General features: G+C 37.3%; 1 protein-coding gene across 21 annotated transcripts in view; it reads left to right on the top strand.

Moving 5' to 3' along the window:
- LOC122806573 (regulating synaptic membrane exocytosis protein 1-like) overlaps positions 1–18222 on the top strand; it is a 3343889-nt gene that overhangs the window by 1880144 nt on the left and 1445523 nt on the right. For all 21 annotated transcript variants that reach the window (XM_044077123.1, XM_044077214.1, XM_044077165.1 and 18 more), the window contains one exon: positions 10618–10728. In XM_044077123.1, coding sequence (XP_043933058.1) covers positions 10618–10728 — 111 coding nt within the window. The remainder of the gene's footprint in view (positions 1–10617; positions 10729–18222) is intronic.

The raw sequence follows: 18222 nt of genomic DNA, 5'->3' as shown, positions 1-18222 counted from the left end.
CCTCTGGCAAACAGATGCACCACAGCAACTGTCTGAACCTTATTAGTTAAATTTAACCCCAAATTAGTTGCCTTCGAACTGGCACTAACACTAAAACTCACAAAGGGCAAAAAAACTTCACCATAGCAAGCTATACCCTCCTAGAGGAAGGTGTAAATGCATTTCAAGCCCCACCCCAGCTGGAAGTGGTAAGTACACCAACGTTTACACTAAAGCCCTGTACAATCACTTGGATACATGCTTAGACTCAGCTGTTCCAGAGAGAATCAAAGCCAGAGCCCCAAGTAAAAAAAACTGCCCTGGTGGACATCCAGCATGAGCAAACTTTACAACATGAACCTATGAACAAGTGCAAAATGTTGCTGTGTAAGAAAACTAAGGCGAGGCCCCAAGAATCGAAACACATCCTCCTAAGCTTCAACAGGCAAATAAGCCAACATGTCAAATCCTGTAAGGATAACTTTGAGAAAAAACTTAGCAATCACAGCCAAGGATAATCATAAGGCCTTTTACCCATATGTATGTAGCCTAAAAGGTAGGACCTAAGCATGCACTGAACTAGTGACTAATGGTATTACACATACTGATCCCGCAGAGATAGCAAACCTGCTAGTGGACAGATTTGGTGAAAATGTCACTCCCTTATCCCCTCCAAACTTATCACAAACCTTGCCCCCAACTTTCCCCCACCTTACATATCAAAAGAGCAGGTCATTAAAGCCTTGTCTAATGCAAAAAACACATCCTCTGTTGGACCAGACAGCATCCTAGGCTGTCTTCTAAACAAACTAAAACATGAACTAGCATCACCATTAAGTACCCTATTCAATCACAGCCTAACCACTGGCTTTGTTCCTGCAGAATGGAGAATAGCAACAGTTATGCCCCTCTACAAAGGTGGCTTATCAACAGACCAGGGAATTACAGACCCATAAATTTGACCAGCCTCATCTGTAAAGCCATGGAACATATCATCATGGACCTCATAAATAAAGACATAGGTGACCTCCAAACTCTAGATCTGACCCAATTCAGCTTTGTCAAGGGCAAATCCTGCCTGTTAAATCTGGCGGATTTCTTCAAAAATGTGACCAGAGCCACTGACAAGGACAAATCTGTGCACACAGCATACCTCGACTTGGCAAAGGCCTTTGACACAGTCCCACACTCAGGCATTACCAATAAACTTAACAAACTGAATGTAAACCCCATTGCTGTAAGATGGGTTGCCAACTAGCTCACAAACCAGTTACAACAATATCAAAGTAGGTGATTCCACATCAACCAGCAGACCCCGTCACCAGCGGGGTGCCACAGGGGTCAGTACTGGGCCCCCTACTGTTTAATATATACTTCTGAGAAATTCAGGCCAAAACTAAGAGGCTGCAGCTGACCAAGTTTGTGGACAACTGCAAACTGGGTGCCATTATCGAATTCTCAAATGATGTCAGTATACCTCAAGAGGGTCTTAGTCATGGTCTCAAACTGAATGCAAAGAAATCCATCATCATTTCCTTCGGTAAAAATAATGTCCCTACACACTGCCATATTAACAGTAATACCGTATGTATCCATGAAATGGTGAGAGATCTGGGATCACAAATAGACTGTGACCTTAATTTGACCACCATGTATCTACTGTAGTAAGGAAGGCATTTTGCGCACACTTGATTAGCAAAGGCATTGCCTCTATAGCAAAGGAGGTTATAACCCCTCTATACTCGTCACTAATCAGGTCCATAATTGAGTATACCTCTCCTTTCGGCATGTACTGTACAAAGCACCTGCAGCAATTGGAGAGACCTCAGAGGTTTCTAACTAACTAGATCAAGGGATTCCAGCACATGCCTTACACAGACCAACTAAAGTTCCTGTCACTATATTCAGTATCGTATAGACTTCTTAGGGAAGACTTATGCCTGGCTTACAGAACAATCTCTGAACCAAACCTAATGAATTTGCTGCATATCCGTAAATCAAGGGTTTATATTACGATATCGAACAACCAAAATGCCAACAGAAAAACATTGAACAGCAACATAATCAAAATATTAAAATGTTGAAAATCAAAATACCGAATTGCTATAGTTGGCAACACACTCTTTAGTGATGTGGTATGTAAGTGCGGCATTGCATACTAGTTGTAAAGCATGATTCCAAGTTATTTAAAACAACACAGTAAATTTCAAGTGTTATTTAAACATAATGAATGTAAAAGTTGTTGATTTTATATTGAGTAAAGTTAAAATATGCCATAATTTGAGTAAAAGTTTGTAATTTAGCGGTCTATAACTGTTGTGGAACTCTAATATAAATATAAGGTAAAGTACAGCCTTGCTATAAATATATATATGGTTTACTATCAAATTTTTGAATGTAACTCCGTCGACTGCACTTTTGTCGAACAAGGAAAATCGAAAATGGTAATGTTGAACTCCAAAAGCCAACCTAGGAATGGGTTTTATCATGGGTCGAAATAGGTGTTCACTGCTATTGCCAAACTACAAACCTCTCCCCTATCTCGACCCTTGTTAAAACCCATTCCTAGGTTGGCTTTTGGTGCTCGACATTACGGTTTTCGATTTTCCGTGTTCGACAAAAGTGCAGTCGACGGAGTTACATTCGAAAATTTGATAGTAAACCATATATTTATATATATATATATATATATATATATATATATATATATACACACACACACACACACACACACATATATATATATATATATATATATATATTGCCATGCGATAGCCATGCTTTTAAAATAAATCGTAGTACCATTAAGTGTATAACGGAATCCATGAAATACATGCACGTGCACCAAATACATGTACAAGTTCATTTTGACAAATTTATGGCTAGTTTACTTCCTTCTATATGTGACAAGTGCTTATTTACATTGTTTTTCACTACATTTAGTGAAGGTGAAGTATAGGTTTATTTAATTTTGTTTTATTGTTCAGCAGCAGCCAGGATGTGATGTTGGCCAACTATGACAGTTCGATATTTTGATTTTCAGCACTTTAGGATTTTGGTTATGTTGTTATTTGATGTTTTTGTGTCAGCGTTTTGGTTGTCGATAATTTCAACGTTCAATATCATAATATAGACCCATAAATCAAACATGACTAAAGCTACCCATTCCAGGGACGTAAATATGGCCTGAAACTTGAATAGGACTTGCTGGAGGTACAGATTTGTCTCCCAGCCTCTGTCGTATCTTTGCAATAGGCTGCCAGTTCATGTGAAGAAGAGCAGCTCTATGACACGGTTCAAAAAGAACCTGGCGAGTGGGTGGTGCACTTAAATTCTTACCGGGGATAGCATCCACAACCCTGCTGGACATGGGTTGTCATTAATAAATACAATCCTGGGTATTGACTAAGTATCTGTGGTACTACATTGGCATGAAATGGCTAGACTTGAAATGACCTCAGGGTCGATACCCTAGTAACGTCCCATGGTTCTATGCTCCTATGAAACTAAGTCTCCCAACAGGATTACAGATTAAGTAGTGGTACCCTATTTTATATATATATATATATATATATATATATATATATATATATATATATATATTGCCCACAATATGTGGAATGACCAAATATTCAGAATAACTGTTGAGTGCATGCGGATATGACACATTTTCCTTTCTAGACCATGGCGTGGCCTAGTTACTAACTCAGTAATTCTATTAGGAGACTTTACTGTCCACATTAGGAAAGAGGAAGAAAATTGGAAGTATACAGCTGAGAGAAAGGTTTGCTAATTTGAACTCATGCAGTAAAATGTTGTTGACTTCTGCCCTGGCTACAGAGTGTTCATAACAGGCAACACATTCAAAACTAATGATGCTGATACGTGTTCTTAGTAACAAAGCACCATGAGGCAAAAGTTGAGTAATGCTTCAAAGTTTGTCACCAGACCCAAAGCCATTAGTTCTAAACACTTAGATCAAAGGAGGTACCAAGCTATTAGCTGATCACCACTTCATAATGAATTGGGATAGACAGCTAGCATGGTGGATAGACTGACCTGGGGTGGCCACATGTGTTGAGAGTTTGTCCTGATAATGCATAGCCAATGCTTCTGAATTGTATGAGTTCAAATTCCACTGCAGAAAGAACTTTAATATGCCTATGGATGTTGGGAGCATGGAGCCCAAATTAATCATATTCAAGAGCTGGTTAGCTGAGGGGATGGAAAAAGAATTATATTCTGGTGGTGGTATTGTCATTGCATTTACCCAGGACCAACTGGTGAACAGAAGTGAGTGAAGCCATCAAGTTAAATGTAAAAGCCTTGCATACATTCCTAATTGGGGGGATGAGTGTTGCATTTGGCAGGTGCAGCAGATCAGAAAGGCAGAGGCTAATGAAGTTGCAAAGAAAAGATTTTAGTCAGGGAGAAGTTTGGTATTAATATAGATAGTAAATCTAAGGTGGCCTAAAAGGCTCTAATGTGCCATCTGATAACTCAGGAAAGGGAGGAAGGACATTGTGCAAACTGTTCTTAGCAAATGTGGCCTCAAGTGTGGATATTTTGAACGTTGTAAGGAATAGATTGAAGACCTCTTAAGTCTAGTAATGATGTCTTCCTCTATGGAAGAATTGGATCCATTATTGTAGATGAGAGCATTGCATTGATTGAACAGTTCTAATGTAGCAAGAATACAGAAGTGGATGAGATCTACCTGAAAATGCTTAATGAAAATATTTAAGGTGATGGATGTTTCTGGGGTGTGCTAGTTTATATGACTTTCCAGTATTGCATGGATTGAAGGATTAGTACCTGTAGATTGTCAGTTAGTACCTCTAGGTTGGCATGCTGGAGTAGTGGTCCCCATTATTAGAAAGTGTGGTAAAAAGTGTTCCAGTAATAAAAAGGATCACATACCTCTGCCTTCCTGGAAAAGTCTGTGCCTTGGAGCTGAAATGAGACCCTGTCTGATATATTATGCCTGTAATTCTGAAGGAACTATGTAAATTCAATCCTGGTCATAGAACTATGGATTTAATAGGTTCATAGGTTGGTACTAGGCTATCGGCCCAAGAGCCTAAGTAAGCCTAGCCAACAAGTTTCCCTGGCTTACGCCACCCAAGAAAGTTATTTTCATGTGCCCATGTCGAGCAGAGCCACAGAAGTGATCCCCGAGGTGTATTTCCTATTTACCATCCACTCATCAGGATTTTTCTTGAAGAGTGCTAATGAGGAACTTTGCTTGACATAGATGGGTAGCTTGTTCCAGAGTATGGGAAGTATCTGGGACAGGAATCTATCCCTCCAGCATGTCCTGTTTATTGTGGTGAAAGGTTTAGATTTAGTTTTTAGATTTAAGTCTTTGCCTTGGATGAGTATTGGACAGGTCAAGGAATTTGCAAGTACAGCTTGTATGTTTTTTCTGTACCAACAGTAAGCATAATACCGTGCAGTGGATGTATTTGGGATGTGTTCTAATAGTATGGAACACCAGGGCAACTCCAAGATATTATATTCAGTCACTGTATTTGAGGATCAAAAGTTGTTTCTGCTACAATCTTGGCTCAAAGTCTAGTATGTTCATTTGGTATACACCACCCTCCAGTTTACTTAGTTTTAATGCTATTTTTCAGTTAATGTCTAATGATTTTGTAAGAAATATGTTTATCAATTCAATGGGGGCTACAAGGTCAATGGGGATCAATATGGTCATATTTGCTATTTCTTGGCACATCTTCCTATCGCATGAAAATGTGGAATCCTTAAAAGGAACATTTTTATGCAACTTGATTGTTATTTCTAAGACTATAAAAAACTTAAAACAACATAAAGTGTATCCAAAGTTTGCATACTGGTTTGCTTTCCTCTTTGCAGACATGGCTCCTTATAAATAATGGAGCTGCTAGAGAAAATGTAAATATTGGTTTTGAATCAGTATAGTTCATCGGGTGATAACTATGGATAGTGTGCTTCTTTTGCAAAGATCTATTCCAGCAGCTGTATCACAGGTGGAACTTTAAACCTGTTAATGGTCATGATAATCAAAGTGATATTGATTAGCATGTTTTTATGTGAGAAGACTGTAGTTCAGTTTTTTATATTTCTAAGATTCTCGAGCTGTTAAATACTGCGTCTTACTGTGCAGTTTTATGAATCTGAGCATGCCACTTGCATTTCTTTTAAGCCTTACCATTAAAGCAAGAATTGGAATGTTTGAAGAATGTAAGCTGACTCATTAAATACAAAATTTCAGAACACTGTTAAAAGTGCAAAAATCAGTTTTCACATATCACATGTTGAACATATCCTCAAATGTTTGAAAGAATCTAATGGCACCAAACCAATTGAGTGATACAATCTAGCATGTAACGTTCACATATAAAGATTATATACAGCTGTTAATTTATGTCCTTTCTATGTATGCATTTAGAGACATAACGAACATGATTTACAGAACTGTAAAATGCGTAGTTGTAATGAACAAAGACATAAAGTCAGTGGTAAGCATGTATGATTTAAAACACGTTTCAAGGAATCACTGCCTTTCAGTTTGGGTGAAAGTGTACCCTTAATAGCATGATCTAGCTACCCCTGGCATATTCCATTTGCGTGATGATGCCACCACAATGCTTGCTATGAGCTAACATCTCTAGCACCAGAAATTAAAAAAAGTGCTGCCATCTGTAGTTAATACATAGTTATAAAATGTGCTGCTGATATTTAACTTTTTCATTTCTAGTGTATTTAGGCGTGTGATGCTTTAGTTTCCTCTTGTTTTTATCCACATACTGTTTCTGAACATACTGTGCATGCAGCCATTTGAATAAGACTTCTGCTATTGCAGTCTACATAAAAATGAAAATTAAATATTTTCCTTATGACAAAATGCAAGAATAAAGTTGCTTTAATACTATATTTACAATTCAAACATTTTAGGCAGGGAATCTTACATAGCTTATTAGTAATACGTACAGTTCTTAACAACTGTATGTTTGTTACAGAGCTGCTGTTTTAAACTTGATCATTTTTTAAAGGCAAATACACCACCATGTCCTGTCACTGTCTTTCTTCTAAAGTGTTAAGGATATTCCATTGCCTTTTCGAAACATTTAAGATCATGGAAGTATTTCTTCTATGGATGGTCAGGCAGAGTAGTTGTACAATAAAGGTATGCTGAGCATACCTCTCAACTGTACAGATTTTTGCAGAATGTCCAGATTTTTGCCTCATATTTTTGGTCTTTTCCTCATAAAAAAATGTTTTTTTTTTTTTTGAGAAATCACTGGGATGATCTAAAGATTAAAGTCACTAAATAATGACATGCATTTGAGTTTCAGACTTCATATCCTTCAGAAAATGCATGCTAACACAAATCTTGTTAATTGTAGCAGCTTTCTAAGCTTGTAAGGGCAATATTTAAAACGTGCCCATATTTTTGGGCCTTTGTCCCCCCATTTTCTCAGGCTTTGTCTAGATTTCTTGCTGTAAGAGGTTGAGAGGTATGATACTGAGTTAAGACATGGTCTTCTAGAAAACAGGGTTTGTTCCTGCTAGTCATTTCTTGAATGATTAATGCTCATGTTTTACTGCATCTTCAAATATATACACCCCTCCCCAATAAAATCACTTGTCATGTCATTAAGCTGTCTTAGAAGAATAGAATTTTCAGTAGTGACATAAGAAATGTTTTCCCCTTAAGCACATTTTAAGACAATATGAAAACATTATAGAGAAATTGACATTTGCATCTAATTTGAAATTAGGGGTTGAATGTAGCATATATGAAATGGCAAACTGAATTTAACTATTTACTTTAAAATAAAAGTGAAACTCTCAGTTTTCTACAGTACAAAATTGTAGATGCTATGCCAAAGCAGATTTATAGTGCCATGATCTTAAAATGTTATATATTTTTTGTATAAAACTGAAATTCACATTATCTTTAAAATTGTGTAGCATAAAAATAACTAAAAATGATTTTCCATTAGAAGTGATTTTGTTATTAAAATTTAATATGCAGTTGTGCTTTCACCTTTGAAGCCAGGAACATTATTTATGTTTGTTTTGCAGGTGATCACAGGTAATTGCACTGCTATCAGTATGCAAACATTTCATAAGACAGTATCAGTCTATTTTGGAGATATAGCCTATTATATACAGGAACAGAAATAGCAAAATGCAGTGCAAGTAATCTGAGCACAGTAGTCGTAAAAATGGTCGATAATTTAGGGGTTACAGCACTATCCCATATTGCTAAAACTTACCTATCAAAAGGTAAAGATACTGGCTTGTACATAGTTTGCCTCTACCATTGTATTTCATTAACTAATATTTGGTTGTTGTTGTTGTTTTTCTTTCGGCTTTTCCCGGTTAAGGGTCGCCACAGCGGAATTCCAGTCTGCTAATGATTGGCAGTCGATTTTTTTTTTATGGTGCAGAGGTGCCAGCCCGACGCCCAACCTTCAACGAAGGCACACCCATTCATGCATGTCTTTCGAACGCCACTTGACCGCGGGGAGGACATGCAGACTCCACACAGAAGGCGCTCCAGCCAAGAATCGAACGGGAGAACTTCTTGCTGCGAGGCGACAATGCAACTGCTGCACCACCGCGGCTCGATGCCTAAATTTGGCATTGCAGTAATTCTCTGAATTAGAAGTTTCATCCTTTTTTGCAGAATTTTAGGCCAAGTATGATTTCTTGGTCAAGGATTTTTCATCAAAACATGTCTCCCTCTTTGTATTTTGTGTTTCTGTCTGTTACACCCACATTATTGTTTTTCATGATTTGTTTCCACTCTCACTTTCATATAGATTTCATTAATATTATATCTACTTCTTGACCAATAGTGCAATGTCCTCATCCCAATTCTGCATGGGAGGTGATTTCACTTTTCATGTCAATGTTGATTCATTTCCGCATCTTCAACGAAAGTTCAAATCTGTGGTAGTAAGGCATCCAGAGGAAAAAATATATAATCATTCTTGAAGTTGAAAGTCTCCTGACCTCTTTGCTTTCTGAGTTGAGTACAGAGATTTTATGGGAACCCCCATTCTTTCCTCTAGCCTTTGGAACTTAATTGATTTTATTTCCAACATTCTGAGTGTTCCCGTCTTACGAGATTTCCTCTTTCATCATCATTCTTTCTTTATAACATTGATAAGTAGGTTACATTGTATTTAATTGCTATAAATGCTGTTTATTATTTATTTTTTTGTTTATTTATCTGGTAATATTCTAACTCGAGATACACATTTTTCATATGTAGTCTGGCTCAAAGAAATATAAATTTTCAATATAAATAAATAATATCAATCATTTTAGATTTTGTTTTATGTATCTATAAAACTATTACAGAATACATAGACAAGTTTACAGATGATTTTCTTGTGTATCTCTTTTATGGCACAAATATATAAAGCCATAACTACATCTCAGTCACCTTGTGTTCCACTTGCTACCTAGATGTTGGGAGTGCTAACAAGTGGAGAAAGCACTGATGATGCAATATTTGCTTGCCTTTCTCAAAGATAGTAATGTCTGCATGTTTTAAGTGCCCTTCTGGAATAAGAATCCCAGATGGAGACCGGACGTGTCACAGGAGTACTGTTTCTAGGAGGGAAAGATCTTCTGAGATGTTCTGTATTTCATGGAATTCTGTCCTTGCTAAGGCCTGTCATATGCTGAGCCACTGAACCCTCAGAAAGAAGTCTCTGCTGACATACATACAGAAACTTAACCAACAATTCTTTCCTATGAAAAAAGCAGGAATCATGGTGTTCAGCTTCGGAAGTTGCAGTCAGCCATTTGTAACCTCATTAACGTCATACTAAGTAAATTAGGGATGCTGGCTGCTACTGACATGGCTTTCATTTCCCACAGCCTCCATGTGAATACTCTGTCACTTACACAGACCAGTGCTTCTTCATTGCTCTTAAAATCATAGAATACCTCAAGAGACAAATAAGTTTTTTTTTTGTTATTATTCATGTATATATGATTTTAAAAATCCTGGTAGATAGTTTAGATAGCCTTTCACAGGAGTACCATGTACATGTAGAGAGCAGTGCTGTAACAAATGAATATTACTCGTCAGCTACCTTTAAGAAATAATTTCTAAAAATATGTAGACTTAGACAGTATAAGTCAAAATGACTGCTTTGATTTTTGTTTTTTCTCCTGCCTTTTTTCCTTCCTGAATATAAATCAACTCCTATCATTGACAGATGTTTGATTAAATTGAATCTAAAGTATGCATCATTTATTGTTTTCATGTGCATTTTCTAGATGATGATTTTTAAAAATGACACACTTATTAATGTTTCTTTCATTTTCCAATTATACTTAAAGATTTGTAATTTATATTTCAAAATGACCTTTCAAACTGCAAATTAATAAGTTATAGTGCTTTTATCATTTTAAATGTTGATTATCAAAAAAAATCACTGAACATTTTGTCTAGCCTATATTTACTGACTTATAAATGAAGACAAACTGTCATTGCATGCTGTTCTAACAAGCTATTATATGCATGCTTGTGAAATGTCCACGTATCCTGTAAGTTTATCATTATTGATTTATAACATGTCTTGATGCCTGTTGAAAATATTAAGTCAATATCTTCCTATCTTGCAGCATCCGGTTACATGGCAACCATCCAAAGAGGGGGACCGTTTAATTGGACGCATTTTTCTTAACAAGAGAACAACTATGCCAAAAGAATCAGGTGCACTACTCGGGCTGAAAGTAAGAATCATAAAGATTAATCGCAAAAACTCCAAACTGTAAATCCTTTGACAATGTTACACGTGATATAACAAATAAAGGGGTTCTTTTTTTCAAAGTAGTATAGCAGGAAACAGTGTACTATAGTTCATGAAGAGTAACCTAGCTACTTACGTGTACTACACCTGTCAAGTTATAGACCAGGTATTAAAAGAGAACAGTCTGTACAGGTGTGCTTAGAGCTTACATGAGAATCTGAATGTACTAGAAAGGGAAGATATGACACACACAGCAGATTACCACATTCTGCCAATGCACAAGAGTGCTTATAAGCTAACAAAATGAGCTGTATTGCTACTAGTCAATATCACTCTCAAGAAAAATTATTGAAAGTTATTAAAATCAGAAACCAGTTGTATTCTTTAATGTTATTCTTGAAGACCATTTGGAATGAATGGAGAGAGACCATGTACAAGTCTAGATGAAGGAAAATAATTATGAGTTCATACAATTAAATAACTAATTAAATTGTGTGTTTGTTGACTAGGGTGGATTGCTGATCCTAGTTATTAACTGATCTTAATTGCTAAAGTTTGTTCATTGATAGTGGTAGAACCCAATATACTTCCTATGATATTATTCAGGAGATTGTTAAACCCCCATGTTTGTAAGGGCATGAACTGTGCTATACTGAAATACCAGGATTTGCAGGCAGAAACAGGGGCAGTGTGGAAGAAGGATACTCAGACAGTTCCAGTAGAAGTAGGGGCAAATGGGTCTTATAAAAACAAATTTACAGTCATACTTAGATATGTGACTGATACATGTATCTCCTTACAAATTGCAGAAGGAGTCATTATTGGGCACATTGCGGGTGCTGCAAAGAGCACTGCTGGCTAGCATCAAAGATTAAAACAATATTAATTTCATGAACTTTAATCATACTTTGACTTAGAAAGAGTATCCATTCCCATCAAACCCTAAAGACTTGGATAAATTAAAAAAGCAATTAAACTGTATTATTTCCATTTGATGTTTTTTTTTTATTTGTTTTTTTAAACAGTTGTGCTATGACCTTGCTTACTAAATGTTAATGATACTATAAGAAACTGAAATTTTACTGTCATAACATAATTTCTTTATGCAAGGGCAGATAGTAGATCACAGATCACAGACTACATACTGTGTTATGGCTAGCTAATCTATGTAAAACTTGTCTGTATTTGAGTTTCATGACTATTTGCCACTGATAAGTGGGTTGTGTATCTGGCCTACTTTACATAAAAACTTGATCATTTTTTAAAGGCAAATACACCACCAAGATTTTGCATCTTTTTTTATGTTGGCATATTTTATTTTACATTTACCAGACTGAACAACACATTTCAGTTAAATATGGTAACAGTGAGAGGGGTCTGTGAACCTCTTTTACCCAGTTTGTGCCTACTATAAGGCCTAGCCTTGGGTCAATAAACTATTAAACAACTGGTTTACATTTATCCAGCAGGGCTTATCTGGCTAACTCTGAGTAAAAGCTGGACGTAAAACCAGTTAATCTTCCAACAATGAACTAAGGACTGCTACGGTGAATATGGTTTCACTGACAGGATACAGCACGCAAGTAGATGATATGATGATAAGGGGGAGACTGGACATCCTGTGTATCCCACAGGCAGGGTAGAAGGGCAGTGCAGCAAGTCACGTAAGGAAGGACAAATTAGAAATGGTATGTCAATTGTGCTGAAAAAGACTCTTCTGAAGACTGTGAAGGATGTCATCAGAATTAGTGACTGACACGTGTCAGTCAGACTCCTCAGCCTATACCCTACAGAATGGTTGTGATAGCAAGGAAAAAAGTGCGTTCAGGCAGCAGTTGCAGGACCTATTAGATAAAGCAGGACAACATGAGTTGGTGTTGATAACTGGGGACCTGAATACTCATATCAGGACAGAACAGGATATAAGGACTGCCTGGGTCCACATAGATGGGGCACAAAGAATAAAAAAGGAGAGGCTATTCTGGACTTCTGTCAGGCAAAAGGTGTGATGGTGACCAGCACATGGTTCAGCAATACAGACAGCCACAAGGTCACACACGAGTGGTCAACCTGCAACCTAAATAGACTTCCAGCTAGTAAGGAAAAGGTACTGGACTAGAATTGGAGATTGCAGAGTTATTTTTAATGAAAATGTTGAGTCCCAGGATAGATCAGTGAAGGTCACAATCAATTGCAGTCAGTGGTTAGGTAAAGCTCTAACATCAACAGAGATTAGGCTGAAGACCTAGAAGTTGACTAGAGTAAAAGCACCTCCTTATTGAAATGTCAACAGTTGAAATGCTGGGTGCTGACAAGCCGCGGAAAAAAAGACCAAAAACACAGCAGAAGAGTTAATCTCGAAAATTGCTGTTCTTCTTAAACTTCTTTTTGCAGGGTGGGCAACCCACCCTGCACACCACCCTGCACCCCATGTGAGAGGCATGCCCTCCACACCCCTGAACTTAAAAATACCAACTCTGAGATTGCCATACCTCAGGAAAATGGAATATTCCAAGAAATGGCTCTAGTGGGTCCTGACATTTCAAATAGTGACCAGTAAAAGCACAAGGGTTCAAGGAACTTTTCAGGGCTCTAGCACTTTCGGAAGAAGTGGAGATAGACAAAGATGAAGAAGAATAACAGCATCTGAGAACAACATATATGAAGACTATAGCACAGATATGTGGCCATGCCAGGTATTGAAATAATGTACATAAGGAAATCTAGTGGTGAAATGTAGAGGTCCAGGAAGGTATCAAAAGAAAGAATGAGTGCAGGAAAAAGTGGGAGATAGAAAAGACAGAGTTGCGTAAGAAGGAATTAAGGAATGGCTAGCAATCAGGCTGAGAGCGCAGTTGTAGCAAAGAACAAAGCATCAGAGTCAGTGATAGATTATAATAGAAGTGATTCAGGCAGCTGCCTGTGGCCCAAGGCTTCAGGGCGCCCTTGGCATCAGAAGAAGAGTGGCACCAGGATGCCACAGACCATTTTGTGTTTTGTTCTATTTTATTTATCTTTTGTTTTAAGTAAATAAGGCTGTCTTTCTTTACTTGTATAAAAAAATAACATAAATTAGAAAAAAAAACAGCCATTGGAACTCCTACAGCAAACAATCAGAATTATGATGTTGGATGGGGGTAGTGATGGGTTAAGTACACTGATCATTAGGACGGCAGTGCACTTAACCAATAATTTTGCAGACTTTCGGTATCCTATCAGTACAAAAAAACAGGGAATATAAAATATTAAAGGGATAATCATTGGATTTGGATGCAGCTGCAAGAGCATAAGATAAGCGCATCTTTTTTTTTTCCCCTTGGCTTGGCAGACAGCCAGGTAAAGTATTAGCAGCAGACAGCTTTGCAGCTGTCCTTGACTTTGCATCTTTTTTTATGTTGGCATATTTTACTTTACATTTACCAGACTGAACAACACATTTCAGTTAAATATAAGTATTCAGTTTAGGAACGAGTGTGTTTACAGAAGCCAGCTTTTAAATTAAGCTTCAGGTGGAAATATAGCAAATAATGAAGCGGTAAGGTGACATTTTAATGCTAAGCAAGGGGTATTTTGTAGAGCAAATTAGAGAGAATGTAATAGGGAGTAGAAAATCAGCTTTTTTAGGTTTATATGAAAACGAGAAAGAGAGAGAGAGAGAGAGAGTGGAAGAAGGAGATAGACAAACAGATTAAACACCTTGAAGGGATTAAAAAGTGGTTTATATTTATACCCATTGCTAAAGTGTGTATTTCCACTTTATACAGCTATTGAGACAAAACTGAAAAATCAGGCTGGCATGTATCACAGAAGAAACCACTATAGAGATGAGCAAACTGTATGAAGAAAGAGATGTACATTAGAATTTAGTATCAAGCCATAAACTTGAATAATTTTATCTTGAACATACAATAGAAAGCAACATTAATAAAGCAATACCAATATTTCACAAACATGTTTTGACTTAAATGCGTGCATTGTAGCAATTTGGAAGACATGCTGTTTGCTGGTATCTACTTGACTGATGCTGAAGATATCAACAGTGAAAGGTCATCTGCTTCTTCTTATCACTGTTAGACTCAGAGAAGAATAAAAGGGTGGATTTTGTATTTTTCTCACTTTTCTTTCTTCTCCAAGTTTGGGTGATGCTAGAGTTTGTGTGTGTTTTATTTATTATAATACACACACATACACAAAATTATTTTAACATTGATTGACAACACAAGTAAGTGAGTGACACTCAAAAAGTGAGGAAAAAATGAGTAATAGCAAAAATATATGTAGAAGGAGCTTATATATTTTTATGTTTATAAACCTTTAAGTGCATTTTTAAGAATTAGTAGACATTTTTAGGGTATTTGATACATTGTATAAATTTACAAGAATTTATTAGGATGTTATTTAATTTGATATTTAATATAGATGTTTTTTGAACTATGACTGGCTCAATCAATTGTTTTTACATGTGAACCTTAGGTTGTTCCTATTGGCTAAAATTTGGGAGTCTACTTAATGGTAGGACAATCCATCTATTGGATGGTTAGTTTCACAAAGTGATTTGATTGGCTGTAGATATTTATTTCTCCACCCAGCTTGTAGTGATTATGATCTGATGAAGGCTCAAGAAGCTGAAAGTGCTTATTGTTGCTGGGATTTTTGCTTGTGTTTTTCAAGTGTTATTTTGCCTTTTAATGCCTGTCTTATTATAGAGTGGTTTTCATCGCTGAAGAGTCTGTTCAGTGGTGGTGTACCCAGGATTTCTAGTACGCATTTTTCTTCAGCTTAGGGCCACCTTCAGCAGTTGGAGATGTTCTTCACTTTCCTGTGTTTTTATTTTAGTTGTTATTGGCGCATGATCTGAAATAGTTATTGGGTATGCGTATCAAGACCTTCAATTAAATGCACATGGTCCTGTGAAATGTAAAGCCTGCTTAGTCTAGCCCAGTTTTTGTAGAGTGGAAAATAATATGTAAAGTCACTCTGAATTCTTAGTACTGAATTCACATCTTGCATGCCAGATGTTTTTATAAATGTCTTTAAAAACCTATCTTCCTTTGTTATAGTTCCCTTTCTGGGTCTCTCAGATGCATCTTCACTGTTGCAAATCAAATTCCAGTCCCCACCTATAGGTAATATTCCTTGCTGAAAGCTTATTATTTTCCCAGAATTTTCTTTAGCTCTGTTATAGCAGTTTTTGGTGGAACATAAATACATGCCATTGTAATGCTCCTCCTTTACCACTAGCTCCTTAGTACTACATATCTACCATTATTGTCTTTTTTTCCCTCTTCTATTACTATTGGAGCTCTTCTTGCAATTAATATAAGTACTCCTCTCTTTCTTTGCCCCAGGTATTCCGCTGAATAACCATCCTGAAAACCTTTCTTTATCAAATTCACATGTTCATTTCTTTCCAAGCGTGTCTCCTGTAGCAAAGCTATTTGCCATTTACATTTTAATATTGCTCACTATTCTTTCTTTTTTGGATTTATCTGTGAGACCATTAACATTTAAAGACATTACAGAAAGAATCATATTCTTCAGGGATTCTTATTCCTACCATTTATGTATAGCAGCTTTTTTGTTAAGTGTCTATTTCCAGCTTTTGTGTTAAATGCATGCACTGTTTAGCAGGTTAATCTTTTATACAGCTGTTTCTTGTCATCTCCATTTGAGTTTGTCACATCTTGCAGAACTTATTGTTTTATTGAAAACCATCATCATCATCATCTGCCCCCTTTTCCCATTTTCTACATGGGGTCGGGAAATTGTGATTCAATGCCACACTCCTGTCTTCTTTGACACTCATGCCTGACTGTCACAGATCGTCTTTCACACAATCCACCCACCTCTTTCCTAGACATCCTTGTTTCTTCTTACCTTCTTCCCATCTGTCCCAAATCCTCTTCACTAGATGGTCTTCTGCTTTTCTGTACATATGTCCAAACCACTGTAATCTGTTCTCTTTAATCTTTTTTGCGATTGGAGCTACTATGGCTTCTGCTCTTATGTCCTCATTTCTTCATCTGTCCCACAGAGTGCATGCATCCTACCACCCCTCTCAGGCACTTAATTTCCATCAGCTCTAACTTCTTCATCTTCTCTGTCTTTCCTGCCCAGGTTTCTGTACCAAATAGTAGTACTGGTCACATCACTGTCTTGTACACCTTACTTTTCAGCTTCTTTGGCATTCTTCTGTCAAAGACTACATGTGACACTCTGTGCCATTTGGCTGCAGCCCCTCTGATTCTAACTTTGACCTCTTCATTCAGACATCCCTTCTCCTCAACCACCCCTCCCAGATACTTGAAGGTATTTACCTGTTCCAGTATCTTCCCTTCTATCTAACTTCTCAGCTTCTTTTAATTTCCCCAGTTTGATGCCATTATCACTGCCTTATCTGTGCTTAGTTTCATCCCATGTGCCTTCAGTTTTGCATTCCATTGCTCTATACATTTCTGGAGTTGTTGCTCAGAGTCTGCCTGTAATGTCACATCATCTGCATACAACAACATTATTGATCTATCCCCTCCAACCGCTTTGCTAATGTAGTCCATTATGAACAGCAGTGTGCTCAGAGTTGAACCCTGGTGTACACCCACTCCTACTGGGAACCCTCTGTGAGGCCAAATGCTGTTTGTACATAAGTCATTGGGTCCTTGTACATAGCCTGCACTAATTCTACTGATGTTTCTGGGGATTCAAACCACTGCAGTATTGCCAAGATCAGCTTTCTTGGGATCTTGTCATATGCTTTCTCCAAATGTGGGAATGCCCAGTTGGACTCTTTCCTCATCTCTAGCTTCTTCTCAACTATCTGTCTCACTGCAAACATTGAGCCAGTTGTTCTGCATCCTGATCTGAATCCGAACTGCTCATCTCCCATCTTACATTCTACTACTCTGCATATCCTTTTATCAATCACCTTGTCCAGAACTTTCATGCAATGTGATAGGAGTTTAATGCCTCTGTGCTGCCCACAGTTGCGGATGTCTTCTTTGTTCTTGTAGATTGGCATGAGTATGCTTATTCTACAGTTATCTGGAATACGCATTTCTCTCCACACTGCTATGAATACCCTCAGGAGCCATTTCTTGCCTATATTTCCAAGCATTTTTATCATATCTGTTGTGACCTTATCTGAGCCTGATGCTTTCTCAGACTTCATTTACTTCTTCTAGGGTGGGCTCCTCTTCTTCTGTCATCATAGGCTATTTCTGAGAAAGTACAGCTTCTGTTGGGTTTTCTTCATTCATAAGCTGCTGGAAATACTCCTTCCATCTGCCTTTGATGTCCTGTGAACTGATGAGCAGGTTGTTGCTGGCATAGGGTATCCGGCCATCTTCTTTATCTTTCTGTCTTTGACTTGCAACCTGATATAGTTTATTTATGCCACCTATTGAGTCACTTTCCAGAAGTTGGTAGAGTGCCTCTGATGCCCTAGTCTTTGCTATTGCAACTCATTTCTTAGCTGCTTTGT

Source organism: Protopterus annectens, chromosome 1.part1, assembly GCF_019279795.1.
Source record: "Protopterus annectens isolate FY-2018-M chromosome 1.part1, PAN1.0, whole genome shotgun sequence".
NCBI classification, from domain to species: Eukaryota; Metazoa; Chordata; order Ceratodontiformes; family Protopteridae; genus Protopterus; species Protopterus annectens.
This window is presented reverse-complemented; position numbering and strand designations above follow the sequence as displayed.